General features: G+C 44.6%; 1 protein-coding gene across 14 annotated transcripts in view; it reads right to left on the bottom strand.

Moving 5' to 3' along the window:
• The window catches only part of Rbfox1 (RNA binding fox-1 homolog 1), a 1,977,377-nt gene that overhangs the window by 1,656,364 nt on the left and 293,579 nt on the right, over nt 1–27,434 (bottom strand). For 5 of the 14 annotated variants that reach the window (XM_085694597.2, XM_087910815.1, XM_085694591.2 and 2 more), the window contains one exon: nt 11,977–12,009. In XM_085694597.2, coding sequence (XP_085550723.2) covers nt 11,977–12,003 — 27 coding nt within the window. In that variant the 5' untranslated portion in view covers nt 12,004–12,009. Of the gene's footprint in view, nt 1–11,976; nt 12,010–27,434 lie in introns of those variants that run through there. The other 9 variants (XM_085694592.2, XM_085694600.2, XM_085694601.2 and 6 more) reach the window with 4 other exon arrangements.

Here is a 27,434-nt window from a genome sequence, read left to right as displayed (position 1 = left end):
ACCAGGGCTTTGTGCTGAGCCATGCAGACTTCCACCCACAGGGCCTTGCAAGCCCACCCCGCCCATCTTAGCTTGTTCAGGAAGCAAAGTGCGTGGAATCAAATACTAACTTTGCCCACAGCCGTATGGCCTTGGATAGATCCATAAACTCTTCTGAGCCTCGGCTTTATCATCCATTAAATGAAGGTTATAGCAATACTCTCCCAAGTCTGTTAGAAAGAAGAAAAGAGGTAATCCATAGAAAAATGCTTAGCATGGAAGTCTGGATGCTCCCGAGATGTTGTCTGTGTTCATTGCCACCACTGGGAAAAGGCCAGCATCAGGAAGATTAACCTTCAATGTTTTTCACACCCACGCCCAGGTAGACCTTCATCTCTCTGCTGCTCCATCATCCACCCACATATACATCTGTCCAAAGAAATCTCTTTGCCCCTTATAAAAATGTCTTCAAAGTCAGACAAGATGTTACATGCCTGAAATGCTAGCACTGGGGGGGAGGAATGAGACAGGAAGACCATGGGTTTCAGAATTTCCTGGGCTATATAAAGAGTTCAAGACCAGCCTGTGGTACACAGACCATATTTCAATAAATAAGCAAAATCAGCAAGTTTTCTTGACTGCTCTCTCCTCTCTCTCTCTCTCTCTCTCTCTCTCTCTCTCTCTCTCTCTCTCTCTCTCTCTGAATCAGGAAGTTTACCTCCCCTTTTAGACAATGTTAAACATTTTAGCACTCTCTATCAACCGACACTCTTCCAACTTTCTTGTTTCTTCTCCATGAAAACCATGCTACGTGAGTGGACCTGCATCTCCTGTTGCTGTTGATAAAGTATGCGGAATCCTTGAAATTATGCGCTGTTACAGAGGATGGCAAGCAAGAGCCTCCTCTGCTGGGCCTCATTTGCTATACTGACCCTGTGAGCTGTGGTGATATATGCCCAGGAGCAGATCTTTTAGTCAGAAACAGTCAGGAGGTTGGAATGCATACTGCTATGGAAATGGATGGTGTTAACACCATAGGACATAAATGATGGTGTAGGATTGAATTTTGTGATCCCAGCACACTCAGGAAGTCTTAGCACAGAGTCAACCAGGACGATTGGGTTTGCTTTAGAATGGCTGATCTCAAGACAGAGTTTGGAAAAGGAGTGACTAGGCTTTCTGTTGGTGCTCCAAGAAGAAGCCTTGGCTCCTGAAGTGATTGAGTGACTTCTGACCTTGCTTTCCAGGCACCCTGCTGGTGTATGACCATCATCAATGTGACCCTGACTTCACTCTTATTAGCTCTCTGAATGAACTGTGCTGAGCTATGGTTTGCTCGCCTGTAAAATAGGGAAGCTGGCAACCCTTGCTTCACAGGACGCATGGAAGGAGAAAATGAAATAAGATGAAGCACACGGAAGGACCGGTGCTGTGCCCACACATGCTTGCATACTAGTGGAAGTCAACTTCGGTTACTGCTGCTCCTCTTCTTCAAACACACCCCCACTTCCTGTGCTGGTTTGCTGTTGGTGACTACATACATGACAAGAAGACTTGGAGGTGGAAGGTTTTAATTTGGCTTGTCATTTGACAGGACACAGTCCGCCATGATGGGAAAGTGTGAGGCAGGAGTGTGAGGCAGCTGGCTGGTCACATTGCATCTGAAGTCAGGTGGCAGATGGTGGATAGGAAGGGAGGCCGGTCTAGAAAATCTCCAAACCCACCCTAGTGATCCATTTCCTCTAGCAATGCTCCACCTACTCAAGGCTCCATAAATAATAACACCAGCTGGAGGCCAGGGGTTCAAACACATGAGCCTGTGGGGACACCTTACATTCAGACCACAGTGTCCCAGTGCAGTTGTGCCATTCTGGGAGTATGCGTCTTCCCAGTAACAGCCCATCATTTGCTTTGCTCTATTTATTTATTTTTTTATGTGTGTGTATCTTTGTGTGGTGCGGGAGAATTGTCTGTATTCTGTCAATCATGTTTTAAATAAATACTGATTGGCCAGGCAGGAAGTATAGGTGGGTCAACCAGACAGGAAGTAGAGGTGGGGCGATGAGAACAAGAATATTCTGGGAAGCAGGAAGCTCGCTCTGCCATTCCTGCCCAGACCACTGAAGAAGCAACATGTGAGCTGACAGCTGAAAAAGGTACCAAGCCATGTGGCTAATGTAGATAAGGATAATGGGGTAATATATGTTATAAGAACTAATAAGTAGCCTGACCTAATGGGCCAATCAGCTTTATAACTTATAGAGATCTCTGTGTGATTGATTTTCTCTGGGACTTGCCGGCTGTGGGGTACCGGGCGGGAACAGATACCCCAACAAGCCAGTCCTCATGTTATATTTGTACATATATTACACATAAGTGAAGGAACTCACAGAAGGGGTGTTCAGTGCCCTGGACCTAAAATTACAGGTGGTCATGAGCCTCTTGATGTAGTGGCTGGGAATTTTACTCATGTCCTCTGGAAGAGCAGCAAACACTTTCAACTTCTGAGCCATCTCTCCAGCCCCTAGAGTCCATTTTCATCTAGAAGTATAAAGACAAATCGCACAACTTCTCACTGTCCATTCTCTAGCATCCCTTTTAAAGGAAGTTCCTGGACTAAGGGGCTTCCGGGGACTCTACGACTGATGCTTGCATTTGGCTTTGAGTTTGTCCTTCTTGATGCTTTTGTTTCTTACAGCGCTTAGAAGGAGCTGTAAATGCACCATCAAAAGTTACAATGAGTGGCGCATGTTTAGGACTGGGTATGCAGCAGGTGAATGTCAATGGCCACTCATACATCAGATCATCCCTTCTGCTGTCACAAAAGAGTCGTAAGGCTTGTTCTTTACTCTCATCCTATGGGGGAGCACAGGGAAGGATGAGAGCCATCTGCCCAAGTTTCCCCTCCTACCAGGCTCTATTCCTTGGGCAGCCTGTTAAGTGTGAAATGGCACCCACAAACTCCAATGGTTCTCCACTGGTGTTGTTGTTGGGGAGGCTGTGAAAACTAGATGAGCTCAGCATGGTGAAGGATTATGACCCCCATCTTTCTCTGTTTCTTGGTCCATGAAGATGAATGGAATCCTAACCACTTCTTGCCACCAAGCCACAAGCTCTTCCATCACACCTTCTTCACCACGTTGGACTGTAGTCTCTCAGAGTACAGACAAAACTAACCCTCCTCCCCTGTGAGCTGCTTCTTTGTCATCAATTAGAAATGCAACCTAAAAATGCTGCAGTTGGGAGTGTCTTCCTACACTTCTCCATGGATACAAGGTCTCTATGGGGGTGCTTGCTGTAGAGGTCTCACTGGTTGGTCAGCATGACCAAGAGGCTTCTTATCAGCAGCTCTGCCTTTCTGCTTAATTTTCATCTCTAACTCTCAATTCTGCCTCCACTCTCCTTATTCTCTGTGTACATACTTACTTTAGCTCTTTACTGGGGAAAAAAAGACTGCCAGGTTTTCACTCCCCCCCCCCCTCTCTCTCTCGTACATTCATTCTCCATCATTTCTTTTGTCCATGTTAAAGAAGATATTATCTCCAGGATATTGAAGACAAATGTCCTCCACCAAACGGAAGGAGGCATACAATAACAAGCAAGGTACGGTGCCCCTGAGGGTGTTTTAGTTTCTCCTGCTCCCAGTGCACTGGTGTCTGCTCTCAATCTATCAACACATCCTCTGTGGTCTACCCTCCAACAAAATGCCACTTGAAAAGTTGCTTCCAGAATCTTACCTTGCCTCCAAGCCAAAGACTCGTTCTCTTGGCTCAAGTACCCGCCTTCTTAAATAGCTGCTCTGTCAAGTGGCTTATGTATTTTCCTGTTTGCCTCAGAGGCCATCCCCAGCTGGCTTCTGCCTCCATCTACAATGGAAAGACTTCCCTGTAACACTTGAGATGATGCATTGACTGAATCCAGCACTACGAGCCTGGTCCTCATTTCCTACCCTCCACTAAGGTATCCAGTATGGCCACCTCATTCTTCTAACTCTCTTGTTCCATGACTTCCACAGGATATTTGGGTCTACATTTTTTATGTTCACTCCTTTTCCACTTCTTAGAAGAGATGAGAGCAGTTTCCCCACACTTGCTTTAATGCATATTCCCCAAACTGAGAAGCTCTTTCTCTCCTGTGCATTTTCTTGTGTGCTAAAATTTTCTTTGTTTGATGAAAGCCTAGCTCATCTTCAGTGCTCCCTGAGGATCCTCTGTAAACATAACTCATCAGTTCAGGCTCTCATTTGAACTCAGATACAAAATTATATGGAGAGTGCAGTGCTCTTGTGAGAGTCTTGCTCCTCATGAACGGTCTGACACCATAACACTTCCTACCCAATCCTTCCCATAGGGTACCCTTTTCTGAGGATGTGGCTGCATATTGGAATTTTGCAAGCATTGCAGTGCTGTGCCTGGAATATAATGGGCCCTCACATTAAAGTCCACTGTAAAAAAACACTAATCATATCTCCAAATGAAAAGTCGGGGCCTTTGAGTACCAGCCAGAAGACCTTTCAGAGCTCTTGAAATGTCCGTATGCACTAGCTTCAAGGTCAGGGAAGATGATCAACATGTGATTTGGCAAAACGAAAGGACACCAAGAATGCTACTGTGAAGCACCACTGTTCTTCAAGTGGACATTGTCCTTGAGTGGCAGACAAAGTCATAAAAGCCAACATAAAGTAAACCACGCAAGGGTTTTCCTGTTTGGTGATATTAAGAGATTATAAAATCATGTTCCCAGACATGGCTCTTAAATGATTGCTCATTGAGTTCCTCACTGCTGTTGTACTTTAGACAAAATAGAAAGGAAAAGGTTTGTAGGTAGAATTAAGTCATGACAGGGGCTCAGTTTGTGAAGTATATCCCTTTCAAACACGAGAACCTGAATTTGAGTACCAGAATCTATTTATTAGAAACTTGGATGTGTGCTGCATATTCACCATCATAGCACTGGAGAGGTAGAGGTCAAAGCACCCCTGCAGCTCACCAGCCAGGCAGTCTTGCCTACTTAGCAAGTTCTAAGCCAGTAAAAGATAGTCCCAAAGGTAGTGGATATCATTTCTGGGGAGTGACAGCTCTTGCCCCCCAAACACAAACAAAGGGATAGGGGTGTGATGTGAAAGTCCCCTCTGTATGCTGTGATTACCATTAATGAATAAAGAAAACTGGTTTGACCTGAAAGGGTAGAATAGAGGTAGATGGGGAAAACTAAAGTGAATGCTGGGAAAAAGAAGGGTGGAGTCAGAGAAAAGCCATGGAGCCACAGCCAGAGATAGACACTGGAAACTTTTACCTGGTAAGCCACTGTCACATGGTGATACAAAAATTAATAGAAATGGGTTAAATTAAGATGTAAGAGTTAGCCAATAAAAAGCTAGAACTAAGCGCCAAGCAGTGATTTCATTAATATAGTTTCTGGTGTGGTTATTTTGGGTCTAAGCTAGCCAGGTGGCCGGGAACCAACAAGTGACCCCTCCTTGCAACAAACTGGCACCCAACATGGTGCCATCATGGTTTTAAAATCCACTTAAAACCTGAGAGAGCATAAAAAAATTCTGGACACAAAAAACAAAGTTTAGCCATATTTATTTTTCAGCTGGCAGTTTGCCATAGCTCCTTTAAGAGAGGTTTTCCTAATTCAGCAGTAACAAAAAAAAGCCATGTCATTTTCAATGCCAGTTTTCTGGGCCATGCTGCCAGTGCGACCTCTGGCTCTTTCGGGAGACTGAGCATTTGAGTGGGGTTTGTGAGCAGACTACTGTAGCTTGCTTAATGGCAACATGGACTGGCTGTGTGCCTAAAAATGGGACTGTGTACATGGCTTTCAGAGGTGTAAGTGACTCCACCATGTTAGACTGGTCAGGCATGACTGGCAAGCAGAAAGTACCATATAAACCATAGTAAAGCACAGCTTAAGTTTTGGACTGGGCAGGACAAACAGGTAGTACCATATTTGACCTAGTAATGCCACAGCTTAAGTTTTAAAAAGTGCTTAACATTTTAAACAGTACTCCTGGACAATAGATAATTACAGACACACAGGACAAATTTGTACATAAAAGACCTCTAAATGGGTCACAGTGTTAGATAAATGTATGTATGCTTGGGAAACAAAAGTAAATGATTTTTTTAAAAATAGTCTTTTAAAAGACAGAGTAAGACAGTCATAAATAAAAAAGTAAAAAAAAAATAAGTGACATAAAGATAAAAATGCACAGAGAGTCTAGATTATGTGTATTATTGTGTTATCTTTAAATTTTTTAACTGTAAATGAGCTAAGTATAAAAAGACATTTCACTGTATGGGCTGCTAAGCTAAACCAACACATATATTATAAAGTTATCATGACTTCCAAATTTGGGTCTAAAGATATGTTACTTTAAAAAAGAGGTTCTTCTCTTGTTTCCATAGAGGATAAAAAACCTGTAAATTGCTTCTAGACTGGTGTGGTTGATAGAACAAGACCCCCCAAAGGTCACCTTATACACCCCCCAAAATTACTACACCCAACAATCAACTAATAACAGTATTTAAAAAACTATGCCCATATTCCCAAATATTGTCTATAAATGTTTATTTACATTTAAAGGGCAATATGATATAGATATGAATAACTTATGTTGGTATGGATCTTGGATTATAAATACAAATTTAAGGTGACTTTTGTCATACTGTATATATATATATATATATATATATTTCTGCTCTTGATTAAGGTATTGTGATTATGCAGTTCATTTAAAAATGTAATGTATAATTAAAAAATATAGGTTAATAGATAATCACCTATAATAGTCAAGCTTATAATCATGTTAATTAGGTTTTCTAGATATATAGAGATATATTTCAGTTATATACTCTTAAAATCTTTTAAAGACCTTTAGAATATGGCATTTAAAATGTTGTATGAACTTAGGACTTTCCATGATAGTGAGACACATCTGTTCCTGGCAGCACCAGCTACTTCAAGAAGATGATGGGCATCGAAGAGGCTCCTTATGGAGTTGGTTAGCCATTTGAACAAAAAAACTGCTCTTGCCTAGATTGCTTGCTTAACTGGACATGCAAGACCCACAGAAAAATGACTGCTAAATTTGCCTAAACGTGAGACAATCCTTCAGGGTTCCTGCTTCATAAAGGGTCTGCTGGACATTATGCAGGATACAGAAGAAAGTGACTGACAAACTGCCAATATAGGTGAAACTGTTTTTGAAATTTCCTGCTTTATGGAAAGCTCTGCTGGACACTATGGGCCTGCAGTCTGAAGATGGATGCCTCAATGGTACAGAAGAACTTTGGGTGACTGTTCAGGCAGTAAGATGTCTCTATCAATTTAGAGTTTTAGAAGTTGTTTACAATGCACTTCCTGTTTACTTAGGTAATATATCCTTCTGGAGTCTTTGATGGAGTTAAAGAATTTATAGTTACAGTTTTGCTTACTTATGATAAGAGATGAAATAAGTATAAATATTGTAACTGTAATTTTTGCTTGGTACCTTTTTTATGCAATTTTACTATGTCAAAGTTCTTCTTTTTTATTTAAACAGAGAAAGGGAGGTGATGTATGCTGTGATTACCCATTAATGAATAAATAAAACTGGCTTGGCCTGATAGGGTAGGTGGGGAAATCTAACCTGAACACTGGGAGAAAGAAGGGTGGAGTCAGAGAAAAGCCATGGAGCCGCAGCCAGAGACAAACACTGGAAACTTTACCCGGTAAGCCACTGCCATGTATTGATATACAGATTAATAGAAATGGGTTAAATTAAGATGTAAGAGTTAGTCAATAAGAAGCTGGAGCTAAGGGGCCAAGCAATGATTTAATTAATACAGTTTCTGTTTGATTATTTTGGGTCTAAGCTAGCCAGGCCACCGGGAACCAACAAGTGTCCCCTCCTTGCAACGAGGGTGGGGGAAACCATTACTGAAGACGTGTTTGATGTCAGGCTCTCATAGGTATTACACACTGTTTTTCCATGTTTACAGCTCACACCAAACAAACATTTAAGATTTGGTCCCTAGATGGTGGTGTCATCTTTGGTGTTTCTGAAAACTGTAGGAGGTAGAGTCTAACTGGGAAAATGTAGGCCACTGTAGGTACATCTTTCAGGACAATATTCTCCCTTGGAGACTTTGTCTGTCTCCATTACTTTCTGCCCCATGTCTGCCATTCCTCTGCCACATGCTTTCTCCACCAAGAAGTTTGTCCTCGCTGTGGACCAGGATCAACAAAACCAGGAACCATGGAGTGAACCCTCTGGAATCAGAAGCCAGCATATATTCTTTCTCCCTTTAGTTATGCCAGACGCTTTGGCATAGTGAGGAAAGGCTAATTGCTGCGTGTGAATCACCACCACACTTGGTAGAGAAACGACTAGGTGAGTGATTGACTCTGGCTCCAGAAGGGGTCTGCAGTGAACTAGGAACTCCTCTGTGAGACACAGATTCCATCCCCTGCCACCCTAAAGCAGGAGCTCACTTGTTCCTTGTGAGAAGTGCTGCACTCCCTAGTGAGTCAGGTGGCCAGAGTTGGGCTGCTCAGAGCAATGGAAGCTCAGCCCCTTCTCGAATATTGTGGCCTCTTCTCAAGGAGCTCAGACGACTTCTAATTGGCTCTCAGCCCCTGATTAGCTTCCTCGAGGCGCAGACTTGAAACAGAAAAAAAAAAAACCAAATGATTCCTTGGCCTGGAATTGAGTTTCTTTTTGAAAGGAAGAGAAGAAAATCAGTAGGAGGGACATTCCACCCACTTCACCCAGAGCCACTGTGATCGCCACCTGTGCCGTTTGCCACTGCAATTATTCGGGCTAACAAAACGGTAATATCAATCAATCCAGCTCGACTGCTCTGCCCTCAAACAGAAGCTGTCCCATTTATCAAAATGGAGGCCCTCCACCGGGTCTATAGTACCATTAAACTATCAACAGGCAATCGCTAAGGCGAAGCAAAATAAAAAACAACTGTTAACTGAAAGAGAATAATTTCTCTTTTTTTTTCCCCCAAACATCCTGGCCAGCAGAGTCCTTTGTCTGGCTGTCAGCAGAGCCAACGTGGGCTGGGTCTCAGATCTTTGTGTTCCCATGCAGTCTGTGTTTGAGAGGCCAACAGAAACACTTGCAGTGCAATGGCTGAGCCCAGGTAACCCGGTTTCTCTCTCAGCAGGGCAAGCTGCGTGACGATAAATAGGGGGAAATGTGTATGCATTTGTGTGATAAAGCAGGCTTAATGATTCCCGAGGGGAAGGAACCTGGGAGCCATGCAGTTGCAACTTAGGTTCAAAACGGATCCACGCAGGGCCAATTAACGTGCAAATATGTATGTGCTGAACCTGCACTCCATCCGTCTTGTGCGTGTGGAAATTGGGCCATTTATCTGTTATATTATGTATGTGACATCTTAGTTTGGTTCTTACAGGCTGCTTGGGGACAAAGAGGCCATGTGCTCTGCAGCTAGCAGAGGGAATTTAAGATAAATTCTTCAGCTGTCGTCAATGTTGCAAGGCACAGAATTTGGTTGGAAGATAAAGCTTTTCCGTCGGCAGGGTTTTAATGTCTCTCCATAGCCCGTGCGGTGTCTTATTAAAACTGTGTGTGGTGAGGGAGGGGTGGCATATGCCGTGAGGAGTTATTGGCACAGACAGCTTGCTGTCATGTTTCCTGAGTCCGGATTTAGCAAACGTTATTCACATATTCGCTGTCAATCTGCAGAGAGAAAAGAGAGCTAGCGGAGCCATTCACACACTCATTCTGCAGGCTTGTAATTCTTTTTGTTTCCCTTTAACCCATGTCTCTGCCACAGGTAGAGTCTGTTCTGCTTAAATTACAACTGTTTGTCTGTACTTAGGCAAAAAAATAAAATCAAACAGTGATTGGAGACAGAAAAGGGCCACACCAATGCCGTTCCCTAATCTATTGTTATTCACCTACAAGAACACAAGCACATGCCGTTTGCTCATGAATTTAAATCTCACATTAAATAATAGTGACTACTTGCTTTGATGAATTGCCATTAGAAATTCAATTAATAAAAGGTTACCTCCCTACAGTAGTGAAAAACAAATATGTTTTGGCTGCAACAGTGACAACTTAGACTTCAAAACAACAGTTAGGAAAACAGGAGGCTCTGTATAAATATATATTCTACCTGGAGGAGGGAAACTCGGAAGATAAATGAAGCAATCGGCGGACAAGTGAGTGAACTGCTCTTGCGCTGAGGCTTCGCCTGTGTTCCGGGCTTCGCCTGTGTTCCGGGTACTCCCGCTCTTCATTCTCCCCAGCCCTCTATCTGACCCCAACCTCTGCTTCATACGTGGACCCTGCTGCCGTGATGTCCTGTCCCAAAACATGGCCTCAGAATGAATCCTCCGAAACTGAGGTCAAGGCAAATCTCCCCCCACCATTCCTAGTGTTTTGTCCACAGCCATGAAAGGCTCTTCCCTTTCTTCACACCCCTTTCTCACCTTCCTCCACCCCTCCTTCCCTTCCATCTTGCCTTCTTTCCTCTCTCTCCTCCTCTTCACAGTCCTCCTTCCCTTCTTTCTATTTCTCCCAACAGATTCATTTTGCCCAGTTCTACAAACTACATATTAAAAGCATACCCACCTTAAACATAAAACCCATCCATTTTGCACAGGGAAGTTAGTCATATAACCAAACCCTAAAGATGCTGTAGAGCATCCCCACCACCCAGAAAGACCCCTCCCAGAGGCTCTCTTTAGTTTATCACTCGAGATGAGTGCTGCCTGTTTCCTTGTGTGTGCAAATGACAGAACCCAGGGTACTTCCTAAATTCTGGCCAGGTGCTTCCTCATCCGGCAGTCCATCTCCGTGCTTCCTAAGGCTGTTTCTCATACCTGTGGCTGATTCTGGATTGTGGCCCTGCATTTCACTGCATCCTTCACCATGATGGGTTTATGAACTGGCTAATGGGCATGAGCCACTCCCAGCATGGAGCTATGAGAATGAAACTTCCAAGAAGATTTCTGCCTGTGTCTGTTGGTGGGCAGCAGCCCACGTTTTCCCTAGCTCTGCCAGTAGATGCAGGCTTGTCAAGACCTTAAACATCATTTCAATCAGGACACAAAGTATTTCTGCCTTCCCAACCATTACTCTTTAATCAAGGCTATAGTGATAAATGTTTTCCCACAGAAGGCTGCTAGAAAATGGAAAAGGGGGGGGACAGGAAAGGGTTTATTTTTATTATTATTACTGTTTGTAATAATACTGTTTGTTTGTTTTCCATCAGTTGACTGTTTTAAGTTGTCCTGTGTGGCAAAAAGGTGAGAGAATGCCTTGGGATGAGGAAGGAGCAGCTGGGGGGGGGGGGGGGGGGGGCGGAGCCAAAGAAGCAGGCAGCTGTCCCTGGTGCTGACAACAGGGCAACAGGAAGCCATCTTATGGTCTAGTGTTCAGAAGCAGCCCTTAGTAAGTAGCAAAGTAGGGACAGACTGAACACGACCTGTGCACCAGGCCATAACCTAGGTGGTTTACACACCATGGCAATCAGAGTTCAGCACTGCACCCTGACAAACCTGGCTCAGATTCACTCCTTCACTGAATGAGGCTTGGAAAGCTTGAGCGTTCCTTAGTCTCTGTTTACCTGTCTGTGAAACAGGCATGGTGGCAGCAGCTATAGCTCAGGATTTTTCTGAGTATTTTACATCTCAATAATGAAAACAATGGAAGCGTTTCTGTGCTACTGAGGACACGATAGGTACTTAATCATGGAACTATGCCTTGCGCTCCCTGTAAACTGCCTGGGCAGTGACTACCGTCATCCTTTTCGTGTTCTCTAAAACCATCTTTGAAATCCCCACCACCATTATAGGATGTTAAGAGCATGCTCTGTGAGCAAGGGGTTAGCCCAGCCCAGTACCACAGAAAGCTTGCCACAGACGGCAAAGCCCTAGGGGAAGCACAGCCAGGAAGCTCAACGCACTCCAAAGAAGAAACCCACTTCAAAACATCCCCAAAGACAGCAAAGCCATGTTTCCTACCTCAGGTTGGCCAGCAACAGGACTCATCAAAACCTGCACATTAAAGAAAAAAAGACATTAGTATCGATTCAACAGGAAGGTAATTACATGAATTGTCTTTGTAAAGGATCTGGCATCAATAATTTGTTATAACCGGAGGGGACTAGGGGGCAGCCCACAAGAACATATGCAGACACATGCTTACAAACACGCAAGCACACACATACAGGCACAAACATATACACAGACCTAGAGTTGCACACACATATACACAAGTTTTTAGAGAGACACATAGGCATACAAACATACCATGGGGACACAGACACACACAAACACACACACACACACACACACACACACACACACACACCCCACACTTCCACCAAGTAAAAAAAACAAGAGATCCATATTTGAAGTCTTGTGAAAAGGTGAAGAACGTAATTAGTATTTTCAACACATTATACCAAGCTTGCCTGGAAGCAAAAGCGGGGGAAGGCCACGTGCAAAGCAGTGCAGTGGGATACAGTGAGCACCGAGGAGCCAACGGCAGTGGTGGCAATTCCTTTTCATTAATGACATTTTTGAGGGCATTTTGTTCCTTAAGTTCCCTATGAGAGCTACAGTGCCAACAACAAGCTGCAGCCCCCGTGCCAGCAAAGTGCTTTGCAGTGCTGTGCAGTAAGGAGTCCTGACAGGTTTTGTGCCAAATTCGTCATGATTTTCCCCCTCATTTAACCCCAGAACAACTTTTATTATCCCCTCTTCACAGACGGGAATGCCAGGGCTTAGGAAACTTAGGTAACTTTCCCCAAGCTCTGAAAGTTATTAAGTGGAGAGAATTAGATTTGATCCCAAGATAAAGGCACCTCAGGCTCCTACCCAGAAGCCCACAGCATACAGGAATTTTGGAAAGGGACACCAGCCACTGAGCTCACAGTAACCATAGTGAAAAGATCTCCTTTCTAGGGGCTAGTCGGATTTTGTATGATTCATTCATAAGAGCTCGCACATGTTTGTGTGTGTACATGTGTGTGCATGCCTGTGTGTGTGTGTAGCTGCCTGTGGATGTCAGAAAAGGACATTGGGTCCTCTGGAATTGGAGTTACAGGCAGTTGTGAGTTGCCATGTGGGTGCTGGGAACTCTCCAGGTCCATATTATTTATGTTGTTGTGTTTTATTAATATGTATGTGTATGTGTGTAAGTGCATATGTGAGCATGTATGTGTGGAGATCAATCCTTTGGCACCATTCACCTCAGTTTTGGAGATAGGATCTCTCATTGGGGCCTGGGACTTGTCAACCAGACTGGACCAGACAGACAAAAGGTCCCAGGGATCCATGCGCCTCCACCTCCTCAGAGCTTGAATTATAAGCACGCACCACCAAACACAGCTTTTATTTTGTAAAGATGAGTTTTGGACACCAAATACAGGCCTTCATACTCTCAGAGCAAGCAGTTTACCAGCTGGTCCAGTGCTGCGTGTCTGTTGTCCTAACTTATCAGAAAGCTGGGGGGGAGAAGCAGAAGTTTATGGCCTCCCTGGGCTACAAAGGGCATTCGAGGGAAGCCTGGCAACTTAATGAGACCAAGCCTCGGGATAAAATGTAACAAGAGGTTGGGGATCTATCTCAAAGGTAGAGTACTCGCTTAGCACAGGTGGTGCCCTGATTTGATCTCCAACACAATGTCGGGGATCTAAAATGAAAAGTGCTAATAAGATCGGTGTACACTGAATTGTAACTGAATTAAATTCTCCAAAATCACACACTGATGTCCTAACCCTTGTGTGAAAATAAATGGAGGTGAGACCTTAGAAAATGACCATGCTGTCCACTGAGGTTAAATCACAGGGGAAAAGTCTCTGCTGGGATTAGTGGCAGATTTGCTTTCTGTCCACACCCACACCCATACTAAGAGAGGTCATATAGGGACACAGTGAAAAGGCAGCCACCTGTAACCCCAACAGCTCTTGTGAGACCTACAGAACCACAAGTCTCCACTGCTCTGTGAAAGCTGCCTGTCTGTGTATCTCCACAGCAGTCGACTTGGACATTGGCTGTGACTCCAGCAAAGGACTTAGGAAGGCATAGTCCCTGGCTTAGCGGACCAGTCCCCCTGAAGCTCACCCTATCACAGCCTGCCACAACACTGCCTCACCCACACTCATGAGGAAGGCATCAACCCTCCCCAAAGCCATCTGCCCCAGATGGGGAGGGGAGTAGACATAACTCCCTTCCCACAGAGATGCTTTCATATCTCATTAGTTTTCCAAGCCAGGGTCTAGCCTCCAGGCTGCCCTCACCCAACAGAGCCCGTGAGCCATGGCCAAATGCCTGATAGGCTGTGGTCTGGGGAAAGCACCAAGGGGGAAAATGATGCTCACAGGCCAGAGTTATGTCGTGCATCCCTTCCTGTACAGCTCTGGAAGAATCTGGGATGCTGCAACCATTACCACATTCCTAAAGTACAAGGAGATCCCTCAGCTGCACAGCCTCGTGTGTGTGTGTGTGTGTGTGTGTGTGTGTGTGTGTGCGCGCGTGTGTGCGTGCATGCATGCATATGCGTTTCCCTGTGGTCCCCCAAAGGGAGTAATGAGGGATAAATCTGACATTCAACAGCTGCAGGTTTCAGGCAGACTCAGCTCCTCTCTCCACACACAAACAAGGACTGCACAGTCCTCAGCCGACCCCTAACAAGCATGGGCAATGCAGTCCTCAGCCGACACCTCTTATTTCCTGTACTTCCTCATCTGAGTATGCTTTCTGTGTGCACTTCCTGATGCAAAATCCCTTGATCACTCCCCCCAAACAGCAACCCCGCTCTTTGTAATTGCTGCAAACACATACTAACATGGAGGAGCTTGCACACAGCTCCTGTAACAAGGGCTAACATGATACTAGCCTGATCCAAACACTACAGAGGCTGAAATATAGACATACATGCTCAGCCACCTCTAAGGGGACAAGATGATCAAAGCAGCTGAGCTTATGTGGAACTAGAGATTTCTTACCCCAACTGAAGCCATTTTCAGCAGCTTTTAACAGGCAACATGTGGCCCCAGACAAATAAAGGCTAAGTACCCTAGAAGTGGCTGCTGAACATGGAGTTTACAATCCATCCGGCTTCCAACCTGCCACCGCGGGGAGCATGTGGCTCAGGGCAGCTGTGAATGTGACTTGACACAACTGTAAACTTAAACATTCTGAAGCCTTATCTTGGTGACTTCTTTTCATACTTCTATTGCATGATTCTCAAGGGTAAACTTGGTTAGATGATAAATTCGAATTGAATGCCAAAAGGCTAGACAGGTTTGCAAGTCCAATAAACAGTGAGGCATCAATATTTTCAAATATGCTGCAATGTCTCCACAGGTGTATGAGCATACACACACACACACACACACACACACACACACACTAAAAGAAAGGTGCACTCCACAGTGCAAGCAAAAGACAGGAACAAATACTAATATAGCTAATGTCTCTAAACATTATTCATGCTCCCCCATACAAGCACGGACACCTGCCTGAAAGGAGTATGTAGGATACACACCAAGTTGACGAAAAGAGTCCTCTCTGAAGAACAGCCTGGAACTTTACTGGGACTCCATGCATCCTAGAAAGTGATAGGGGTTTTTCCTTTCTTCCAGCTGTTCGAAACTTTCCAATAGAGAATGTGTTTGTTTATAAAGCTAAACTCAAATTCAAAGCAAGAAAGAAAACACAGCCTAACACTATTAGTAAGAGGCCTTTTAGAAACCCTGGGGTTTCTTTTCTTCATCATGAAGGAGATGAATAAAATGACTCTCTCACCTGATCCTACATAGTGACACACCACATTGTACCAAGAAAGGCACGAAGTTAGATAGTTCAGTCAGTGAAGCGATTGCTGGTGGCTATGAGGCCCTGGAACCCACATAAAACTGTGAGGTATGGTGTCATACACTGACAATCTCCAAACAGAAGTGGAAACAGATGGCTCCCTGGGACTTTCTAGCCATCAAACTACTTGGAGAATTCTAGAGAAATTAGAGAACTTATGTCAGCAAGCAAGGTGGACGATATCAGAGGAGTGAGAACTGAGCTTGTCTTCTGGCCTCCACATGCATGGGCACATGTGCATGCACTCAGAAAAAAAATGCACATAGAAAAGCAATACAGTGCAGGAGAGCTGGGGTCAATTGGAAAGAAGCCGTGTCTTATCTGTGACCTATGATCACACTTCAGATACGCATACTAAGAAACAAATGGCAAAATGGAATCAATCTGAGTATTCATTTCCAGTGCTCACCGCTCAGGGCTTCCTCAGAAAGGCACACCCACAGACCTACGGCCTTCCTGCACCCTGTGATGGCTGAGTGCATACCGGACACACGAGAATGAACCACAGTGGCCCGTGGGATGAGGGCTCTTTAAAAGACGGCAGGCTGCTGCAGCCCTTGGCTTTGATCTTGGGTAAGGCAGCAGCCATCAGAGAATGTGCAGTGGGGGGCTGATCTGATTAGAGGCCTGCTGCTGGTGGGCCATTCTGCGGACCAGCGCAGGGCACAGAAGGGACATGGGAAACTCCCAGCAGGACAGGAGGGAGTGCTTTGTTCCAGCATTTCTTGATCCCTTTAATCATTTTCCTTGCTCTCCTCCAGTTTCCGACTTGTCTTTGAAATCCCCCACATGAAGGCACCCCTCTTCCCTTGTGCTAAGAACTCGTCTATGATTCCATTTCAACCCTCACCTCCAAAATGCACTGCCATATCCCATCCACATACAGGGAAACCAAGACTGGGGAACAAAGCCTTTACCTCACATGACACTAGAAGTGTCAGAAGCTGGAATGGAACCCAGCTCTGACAGTAGAAGATATTTCAGGACAAACAGACATTTTGGACCCAAAGATCCATAGACACTAGGGTTGAATCCACTCCTGTTGAGGAAGCGAAGGTTCAGCCAGTCACCTGGTCTCACTCCATACGTTTCTAAACACTGTCTGGGTCCCTGGCAAGTCTCTCTGTCACCTGGACCCTCTATGCTGATAGCCTGTGGCCTCTCTGAAGCCTGTGCACCTGAAGTACACAAGTCCCTGGGTTCCACAGGACAGAAACTTGAAAGGATGTAAGCACAGGGGGAAATGTGTTCACACACTGGATGGAGTGCACTGTAAATAGCCCAGATAAGATCAAAGAGGCTTAATTACTTCTCTGGCAAGTCGAGGAACTGAGCTGAGCCCCAGCTCTCCACAATGAGAGATGCTGCTCTCTGCACAGCTTGGCCGTACTCCAACCCAGAAATCTAGGCCCACGCCAGCATCTCCCAGTCCTCAATGGGACATTCTCCCATTCCCATCTCATTGACGGATGCGGACCCTCTGTTATGTCTTCCCCTCCCATGCTCCAGCATTCACTTCTGGGTCATTATGACTTGGTGAATGCTACTGCATGTGGCCTGCCAGGTAAGAAGACAGAATTATCACATCCTTTCTTAAGACCTGGCCCGCTGGGCCTTCAGATCTCTCTCCTCATCAGCAAATGTCACCGCAGCACTGAACAGATAACCCTTTGCCTGTAAAGCCAGCATATTACCTTAGCAAACCTTCAGGGGAAGGGCCCAGGAAGACATCATCATGGATGTGATCTCTTCTGCTGATAATTATCCAAATAAAAGTGTTAAGTCGCCATGCCCTGGGGTCTGCTGGTAATCTTTGCTAGGCTGCCAGGACTAACACCAGCATGTGCATGAACGTCCATGTACGGGGGCTCCTGCTTGCCTGACTTCTTCAGCTTTACTTTGCTCTTTTGTTTTGGAAGGATGTCTCAGGTGGATTTAGAAGTCTGCAGTCACTCTCAGACCCAAGCCTCCAGCCCCATCCCATCTAGTTCAGGGTAGAACTCAAACCTCATAAATACCACAAAGCTCGTCTTTTCCACCCCACCATGCTGGCCAGACTTCACCAGTGGGATTCACTGGAGGATATCAGGTGATTTTTATTCATTCCCAGTGAGAACCTGTGAGTATCCAGAAGGTTCAAGGGAAGCCACAAGGGAGTTGGGTTTGAGATATGTGTCTACTGTACCCAAGGGGAATGCTTCACGGTAATGTAACCTTGGTGTTTCTGGGTGACATCACCAGCCCTTGTCACCAGGGCAGTACGACGTCCCCTTGATTTATTTTGAGATAACGGTAAATGTCTGACTTTTTGACTCTGAAAAGTCACTGGGAATAAAGGCACCAGGCACCAGGACGGGTTTTCTCCATGAACTTGAGCCAACTCTGCTTGGAGTGATGGAATCTCTGGGTGGTTGTCATTGGTATAATCATCACCATGCAAACATGGTGCTCTGCCATGCAAACATGGTGAAGTTTGGGTAATAAGACAAGTGGAGGTCCTGCCAGTCAGAAGCTGGGTGACCTTGAGGAGTCCTCTGTGAGCCTTGCCTTGGGAAGCCTTTGCAGTGGGAATATTGGGAATAAGCAGCAGTCCCTGTCCAGCCTCCACAGTAGCCCCTTGTGTGTGGCCCAGTATCCACCTGTTGTCCAGCATCCACTTACGGCACAGCATCATCTGTGGTTCACCTTCCACATGCAGTGGCCACATTCCTTGATATGATGATGGTTCGTCTTCACTGTCAACTTGATGTTTTTAGAATTTCCTAGCAAACCTTGGCACAGGTCTGTGAAGGTGTTTTTAGAGAGGGTTAACTGAGGAAAGAAGGCCTGCCCTAAACACAGGCTGGAGTCCTGAACTGAATGCAAAGGAAATAAAAGTTGAGTGGCAGCATCTACCTCTCCCTGCTTCCCAGCTGTGATGCAGAGCGACCAGCCTCCTCCTACTCCAGCCCCTATTACTTCTGCCCTCCCTGGAGCTGTACCCTCAAACTGTGAGCCAAAAACAAAGCTTTCCTTCCTAAAACTGTCTTTGGAGAAGATTTTGTCACAGCAGCAAGAGAAGTGACGAGTCCACCTGGATTCCCAGGACACTCAGAGGATGGCTCTGGAGCCAAGGCCACGTTCAAAGCTTGATTGCATCAATTTGGCCAGTGCAGGGACTTAAAACAGCTCACATTCCTTGGTGCATTGAGCGCTGAGATCCATGTCAATAACTCCTGTATCCAGACAAACACTAAGATGAGCTTAACCAAGAGATTGTAGTGGAAGGGACACTGTTACCTTGAAGTCTGGCCCTGTCTACAAGTGTCACTTGGAACACTCTCTGGATGTAAGACTAATTGTCCCAAAGCACCCATCCTGGAGGAGCCAAATCTAGGAAACCTGAAGCCAGTCCCAGCTGGGTCTAAACTTCCAGCCTTGCCTTCTGATGTCTCAGGTAGATCAGACACCCTGAAGAGCCCATCTTCCAACTGGATGTGACCAAGATAGTCCTTGAGAACTTGTGCCCAGCAAGCCTAATCCAGTTCCGTGGCCCACAAAATCTTGAACGTAATCAATAGTTAGTGGGTTTGGAAGCATTTTATTACACAACAATAGACAAACATACAAAAGGTATTTAGTGTTGCTAAGCCTGTAATTTTAGTCTTCGAAAGTGAAAATTATAACATTTCACAAGATTGTTGTGAGAATTAAGCAAAATAATACATCCGAAGTGCTTGGCACAGTCCCTGGTCCATGGCAAACAGCAGGTTCTGTGAGCCAGAGAGCTCCTGTGCCCTCTGCGCATGACCACACGCAATCACCATCACTTTTGTTTACTGTCACCCATGGTCTTCCCAGCACTGGACCCAGTGTCCAGCTGGGAAAGTGCATCTGCACCGCTCTGGAGCTAAAAACACTCAGCTCTCTAAGTCCTCATGGCCAGCAAGCTGGGCGTCCTCCAGGAAAAGTGGTGCGCTCTCTGATCGTCTGTTTCCCTTCATTAGGAAATGGACACCAAATCCTACCGTGCTTTTCTGAATTGATGTGAAGAGAACATGAAGTTTGTAATGAAAATAGAGTAGTCAGCTTGGATAGCTTTGTAAAGTGACTTTTATGAGCTCCCCACCTGGGAATCCAAAGTGCCAGGCCCACTACATTTCAGATCACCTACAGGACACTTTATCAAAGACTGGGATCTCTCTCTCTCTTTCTCTCTGTCTCTGTCTCTTTTTGTCTGTCTCTCTTTTCTCTATTTTTTTATTCCATGTCTGTGTGCCAATGGTGTGCCTACATATATATTTACATATACGGAGTGTACGGAGGCCAGAATTGCCCTGGAGAGATAATTTGCACACTCTTTACATTATTCATTGAGGCAGGCTTTCAGTTGAGCCCAGAGCTCATTGATGAAGCTAGCCAGCTTTCTCCAAGACCCGATGCCCCTGCCTCCCAAGGACTTTGATTGGAGCAGGCCATCATGTTCGCACAACATTTAAATGGGTCCTAGGGATTCAAACTCCTTCATGATTGCGGAGCAAGTACTTTACACCCATTGAGTCATCTCCCCAGCTCCCCTTCCATTTTTACCCAAGATTGGTTCTAGATACTGTGTTGTCAAAACTCATACCAGTTTTTAAAAGTATTCAAAAAAGAAAATAACCTGTTCATGGATGAGATTCGTCTCCCTACCTCCACCCCACCCCCAACCAAAGTCTGTAGTCACCAGGCAAGTCCAATGAATACATATCTCTTAAAACTCCCCTTGAAAATGCACAGCATCTTTCTTGATAACCCTCACTTGTCAGGAGTGAAATATTTACTTGCAGTTACTTCAGAATCTTGGCAGCCGGCAACCTAAGAACAGTTTGCTTGTGATGCTAAAACACACTTTGAATCTAGTGCAGAGATAATTGTGAGAGGTCAGGAGGTCACAGGGCTGAGAGAGTAAAAACAAAACACTGGGGGCAGGGAATCAAAAAAGCCTCACAAATCCCTGCCCTTGGTTTTGCCCTTGGAACTTGTTTATCGGAAAGGTTAGAGCAGTCACAGCCCTGGGCTGATGGGTATCTGCGTCTGAGCTGCCATGTGCCCATCAGTCATTCTGGCATATGCTGGAAGGCGCTGGGGAGGCTAGAGACATTATCTGATGCTTAATTATATGGAAGAGAGGGGCCTGGGCTTGTAAGAGCAGTGGATGTTGGTACTCCCAAAGTCCCTTCCAGTGGCACCCCACTAGCAAATAGGATTTTTCCCCTAAGAACCCCTTTGTTGAAAGTAAGATGCAAGGGTGTTTATTTCTTTACTCTTTGTGTGTGATGTTTATGTGTATGATGGAGGAGGCGTGTGTGTGGAGGTGAGAAGATGACTCTGTGGACTCGGGTCTCTCCCTCCATCTTTTTGTGGGTTCTGGAGATTGAACTTAAATCAACAGGCTTGTATGGAAGTGCTTCCCTGCTGAGTCATCTCACCCCCAGGATGCAAGGTTTTAAAAGGCTCCCAAGAAGGTTCTGTTTGAAAATTTAGCTTGGTGTGCGAGGTAAATTTTGTCACTCTGGCAAAACACTCCAGGAAACAGGGAGAAGAGATGTATTTGGCCTCATGGTTACAGAGGTTTAGTCTATGGCCAGCAGGCTCCATTGCCTCTGGGACCACCTGTGGTAAGGCAGAGCATCATGGGAATAGAGAATAATGAAAAAGCTGCTCACATCAAGTCGACTAGGAAGGGTCTGGGAAGAACATACCTTTCAAAGGGATGGCCCCAATGCCCTACTTCCACTTAGGGCATTCCCTCCCTTAATAAGCCACTTGCCAAATAACTCATTTATGGGTTAATTAAAGAGTCAAGCTAGCTCCCACCCTGCTCCTTCCATTTGGCTCCACCTCCTAACAGGCTATTCACTGATGAGCTTTGTGATGGATTAAGCCATTGATGAAGTTAGCATCCTCATGTTACAGTCAATCTCTCAATCATTCAACCTCTTGATCAAGCTAGGGACTAAGTCTTTAGCACACGAGCCCTTTGCAGCGGACACTTCATATCAACTATAATATTGGGCAATCTAGAAATAAAAATAAATTTGCTTTTGAGCCCTCCTTACCTTACCCTCAATATATGTATTGATATATATATTGATATATTATATATTATGATATCATATATATTAATATATGATATATATCAGCTAAAGGCTTATGGGACAAAATTATGTTTTCAGCATATATACACACATGCAAATATGTGTGTATGCAATGGAAAAAGAAACTAGGAAGCAAGCTAGATGTCTACCAATAGGGGATTAGTTCAGCATCCTGGTCCATTCCTGTCCTGTAAACAACTAAAGTGATCATCAAGCAGAGTCTGCAGTCTGCAGCAACCTGAACAAGGCTACTACTCAGAGGACAGCTGGATAGAAACAAACTCACTATGTTAAAACAGGAGGATCAGAGGTACTGGGGAGATGGCTCGGGGGAGAGGGAGCTTCCTGCGCAAGCATGAGGACCTGATTTTGATTCGAAACATCCACATAAAATTCAGGTACAGTGGTGTTCATCTGTACTCCCAGCTCTATGGAGGCAGAAACAGACAGATCCTAGAGGCCTGCCTGCCAGCCTGTCTGGAAGCAATGGTGGGCTACAGGTTCGGGGAGAAGCTCTATCTCAAAAAATAAGGTGGAGTGCAATAGAGGAAGATGCCTGAGTCTAACGTCTGGATTCCGTATGTGCACATACAGGCATACATAGGCATATATGTGTACATGGGTGCACATGCAGAAGCGCGAACACCCGCACGAGTGTACACACACACACATACACACACACACACACACACACACACACAAATGGAAGGGGGCTGGAGGAAACCAGGAATGTTTAAAGGAAGCATAAAACTGTTGAATTCTTTGGAATATCCGATATCCATTGGCTTCTGTCTCCTTCCTGCACTGTGAGTCTCCCATAGTCTGCAGTCGCAGAGGATGCAATTGTCTAGACAATGTCTAGCTCCTGCTGGTCCTTTCAGATCACCTACCCACTGTCCTCATGTTCCCTGCTCAGGAACTGGTGACCCCACAGTAAATCCAGGCTGTGTGACTCCAACCAACACAAAACAAAGAGATGAGAAAGGTAGCGTGGGTTTTCTGCATTTTGTGGGTCAGCCACTGTGCTGAGGGCTTTAGCTACTCTCTAAGTCCTCAGAGCCCACTATGTGGGGCTTTTCCTCACGGCATTGCCAATGCTACAGAAATTCAGGCTCAGGGACTTCCCCGGAGAGCACAGCATGCAATGCTTCACAGCCTAACCTGGATCCTTTCTTCCTCACCATCAGTCACAGATAGGTAAAAGCGAGAGGTGCTGCCTTCTCTACACCTGTCTCTCCTCTACCCGGCCCTCTTGCTATGATCTGAATTGCTATGGAATCCCTGCTGGAGTCTCCATGATCTTCCTTCTAGTTACAGTGTCTGAAATCACACAATCTGAGATGCTTTCTCTCTGGTCTAAATGCCTTGACTCATGCTGCATGCCCACCCTGGAAGCGTTGTTCCTCTGGGAAAGGTGTAGGGTATAATGTGGGCAGGATTGGAGTCAACGGCTGGTCTGGCATGAGTGTTGTCAAAGTAAAAGGTGCTGGGCGCCAGTTACAACCCAAGGCTCTAAGTGAGCAGAGGCAATGCTTCCCTTTTCAGTGATACAGGGTCACATCCCTTCTCCTAAAGACATCCCAATCCTTTCGGAGAAGCCACCCCTCCTGAGATGTGTTAGAGGATCTCAGTGAGGAGGTGTGTGGCTCCTTACACCCTTGGGTCAGAAAAGGTGTAACCATACCAATCTTTTTCTCAAGGTTTCCTTTTAATTTTTAGTTAAGGGGGGGAAGCATGTGCCCCCCAAGTCCAGAAGAAGGCTCTGGTTCCCATCTCTCCTGGATCTGAAGTTATGTGGGCTGCCTGATGTGGTTCTGGGAACCGAACTCATGTCCTCTGCAGGAGCAGCAGTCACTCTTAAGCACTAAGCATCTTTCCAGCCCTTAGACGCCTCTTAATCCCCACTGCACTTTAGAACCACACAGGGAGCGACAGGAGGCTGCTACCAGGCATATCCTGAACATGCTAATGGCATCAATGTGGGGAGGAAACCAGATGTGAGAATGACCTGAAGTCTGAGAAGCAAACAGACCTGCAGACAGATGGCACTGAACCAGTGAGCTAGGGGGTATATACATGGCTGAGGTTATTTATTGAATGTGTTTCCATCCAGACCAGCTTTGCTATGATCATGTCTGCTCCCCAGAACTGCACCCTGTCTTCCTTTTGCCATTTCCTAACTGGTTCTCCTATCATCCTCCAGTTATCAGAGCTGAGACCTGTCTGATTCCCTTTTACCGAACAGAGGGATTGGAAAACATGAACAGCAGACACAGCGACTCAAAGGCTGCATGGGAAGGTCACACATGGAGAGGCAAGAGAATGTTCAGAAATAGTAGACAGTGGCTGAGGAGGTGGCTGGGGGGAAGGGTTCGCCTTGAAAGCATGAGAATGCGAACTAACCATTTAGCACCCTTTAAAATAGCATGCATTTGATCATTTGATCCCTGAAGCAAGGAAGCAGAGGGAAGAGGCCACCGGAGCCTTGCTGGATAGACAGTCCTGCTGAACCAGCAGACATCAGGCTCTAGTGAGAAATCAGTTGGAAACAAAAGTAGACTGATCCTAAGGATGACATCCGGTGATCTCCTCTTGCCTCCACATACTTTTAAAACACACATATGTACATATTGCACCCACACATGCACCTGTACACCATGATCTCTCTCTCTCTCTCTCTCTCTCTCTCTCTCTCTCTCTCTCCCTCTCTCTCTCTCTCTCTCTCTCTCTCCAAAAGAAATTCTGGAGCCTCCAGAAAAGACTGTCTACTGTAGAACTGTATTTTACTCCACTATATGGACTTGGTGGCTACACAGACAAAAACCATATTTCCCTGGTTTCCCTGCATCTAGATGGTGTCAGAACACCAGCTCCTGCCTACGTCATGTGACCAATAGTGAGATGAGTCCCTTTCAGGCAAAACATCTTAAGAGGCTGTGAGATTCCCACTTAGGTTTGAGAGTCAGGGAAAGGAAAGGTGCAAGACAAAGAAGCCTAATATCTAGATCACCTTTTGGGCCACAAGTAGCAGCCAATCACAGTGGACATCTGACAGGGAAAAAAATAAACTATACCAAGTTAACAGACTGCAGTTAATGCTTTCATTTTCATAGGTTTTGACATTTGAACTAATGCATACCATTAATACACCAACAGTGACACTAATGGCACACATTTTAGCCACTGTTCACAAACTTATACCATGGTGTAGGTACATGAAGATAGTAGCTCAATGGGTCTCAATTAGCAAAGCCTCCCACTGTTTTGGGGCACTCAGAGACATTTTTGATTCTTAAACTTGAGATGGGAAGCTGGAGGGGCGCAGAGAGCACTTGCTGTTCTTGCAGAGGACACAAGTTTGATTTCCAGCACCCACACTGAGTGGCTCATGACCACCTGGAACTCCAGCTCCGGGGCTCCAATGCCCTCGTCTAACATTTGAGGTTAACCTACATGTGTGTAGTGTGCATACATACACTCAATCATACACATATATCATACATATATACATACATATACATACGTACATACATACATACATACATATACATACATACATACATAGATGATAGAAAGATAGACAGAGAGATGATGATGATGAATAGACAGACAGACAGATAGATGGTAGGTAGATCGATATATATAAATAGATGATGAATGATAGATAGATGATAGATAGATAGATAGACAGACAGACAGACAGACAGACAGATAGATAGATAGATAATACATCTTTAAAAACAGTTCCATTCTAATCATATTTTCTGCTTTTGTTCCAAGTGTTTCCCTACTTCTGCTTACTTTTGGTTTGTTATTTTCTGGTTCCTGGAGGTGTCCAGGTTGAACCATCAAGTCAGGTCAAACCAAAGTCCAGGTTGAACTTTGAATGTCAATACTTACGTGGGCTTGCCTCCCACCCAATACTGCCTTGATTCATCTCCTAAGCTTTAGCATGTTGTATCTTCATCTTCATCTACTTTGAGATCTATCCCAAATTCCCCTTTGACTTTCTCTTTCATGAAGTGGTGGTTCAAGAATGTATTCCTTAGTGTCTATTTGCTTGTGAATTTTTCTACTTTCTTTCTGCTACTGATGTCTTGTTTAATTCTGCTGTAATCAGAAAAAAACTTGTGAAATGATTTTAATTTTCTTGAATTTGTTAAGACTTCCTGTATGACATCATGTGTGATATGTATTTGAGACTGTTTCATATAAAGATGAAATTATATGTGTTGTGCTGGTGTCAGATGGAAGGTTCTTTACATATCTTAATTTGGTCTATTTTGTTTACAGTGGTGTGCATTCCATTTCCCTGTTAAATTATTTTTAAAAAAACAGTAGAAGAGACATTTAGAATGTATTTTGTGGTTTTTAGCATCACCCTGATACCCCAAATCATAAGTAAGATACCACAAAAACTCTACAGACTCAATGACCATATGCATAAACATCCTTCCTAACATATGAGCAAATTGTATCTAACAACACACTACAAAGATTATACCACACAACCACATGAGGTTTAAAAATAGGCTTTAACCACAGTACAACAGATGTAAATCTATCAATCCCATAAAACAAGATGAAAGAAAAAAAGCCACATGATTATCTCAATAGATACAAAAGATGCAACAAAGCTAAACATCCATCACAATCAAAATGCCAAACTCCCAAAGTTATATAAAGAATGTACCCCAACCCGATAAAAGCCACAATTAACAGCAGCAAAACAATATAATAATAAAAGTCAAAAGTGGTTAACTTAATAACTAATAAGATAAGGACAGAATGAAATCCTTTGATCTATGCAACTCTAGATATACTAGCCAAAGCAAATAAACAAGAAAAAGAATAAGCGAGAAGAAACTAGAAAGGGCTAAAATGGTCCCTTTTTCTGGATGATGTGATCACATACACAGAAAAACCCAGAGATAGCACAAACATTATTAGAACTAATAAACACACTAAGTAAAATTTCAAACTACAGAAGCAGGATCCGAAGTCAATTGCTTTTCTACAAACAATGAACGAGCCACAAAGAAACCAGGAGTGATTTCTGGTGAAGAGATCCACACCCATTCACACACAAATGGCAATGTTTAAACCAAGTTAAGTCACAATGGATGTGAAAGTGAGGTGGGGACTTGGCGACAAGACGGTGATTCGGTGGGAGGGGGTGATGCAACCAGAATGTTTTATATGCACACATCAAATTGTCAAAACCAATAAGTTTAAAAATATGTGAAACGCAATTAAAACTTTCATTTTAATAAGACAATTTTTTCTTATTAGAGAGGTTGGGAGGCTGGAAAGGGCCTGTGGAAGTTGGAAGGGAAGAGACTCTAAGAAGTGACCATACAGCAGGACACACATTGTGAAAATGAGTTAAAGGCTTAAGCAGATATGGGGGTTACAGGAACATGGCATAGAACGGGTAGGAGTGCGTTAGCCAAAACCAAGAATGCATGAACCCTTATG

This window comes from Myodes glareolus, chromosome 9 (assembly GCF_982192425.1).
Source record: "Myodes glareolus chromosome 9, mMyoGla1.1, whole genome shotgun sequence".
NCBI classification, from domain to species: domain Eukaryota; kingdom Metazoa; phylum Chordata; class Mammalia; order Rodentia; family Cricetidae; genus Myodes; species Myodes glareolus.
This window is presented reverse-complemented; position numbering and strand designations above follow the sequence as displayed.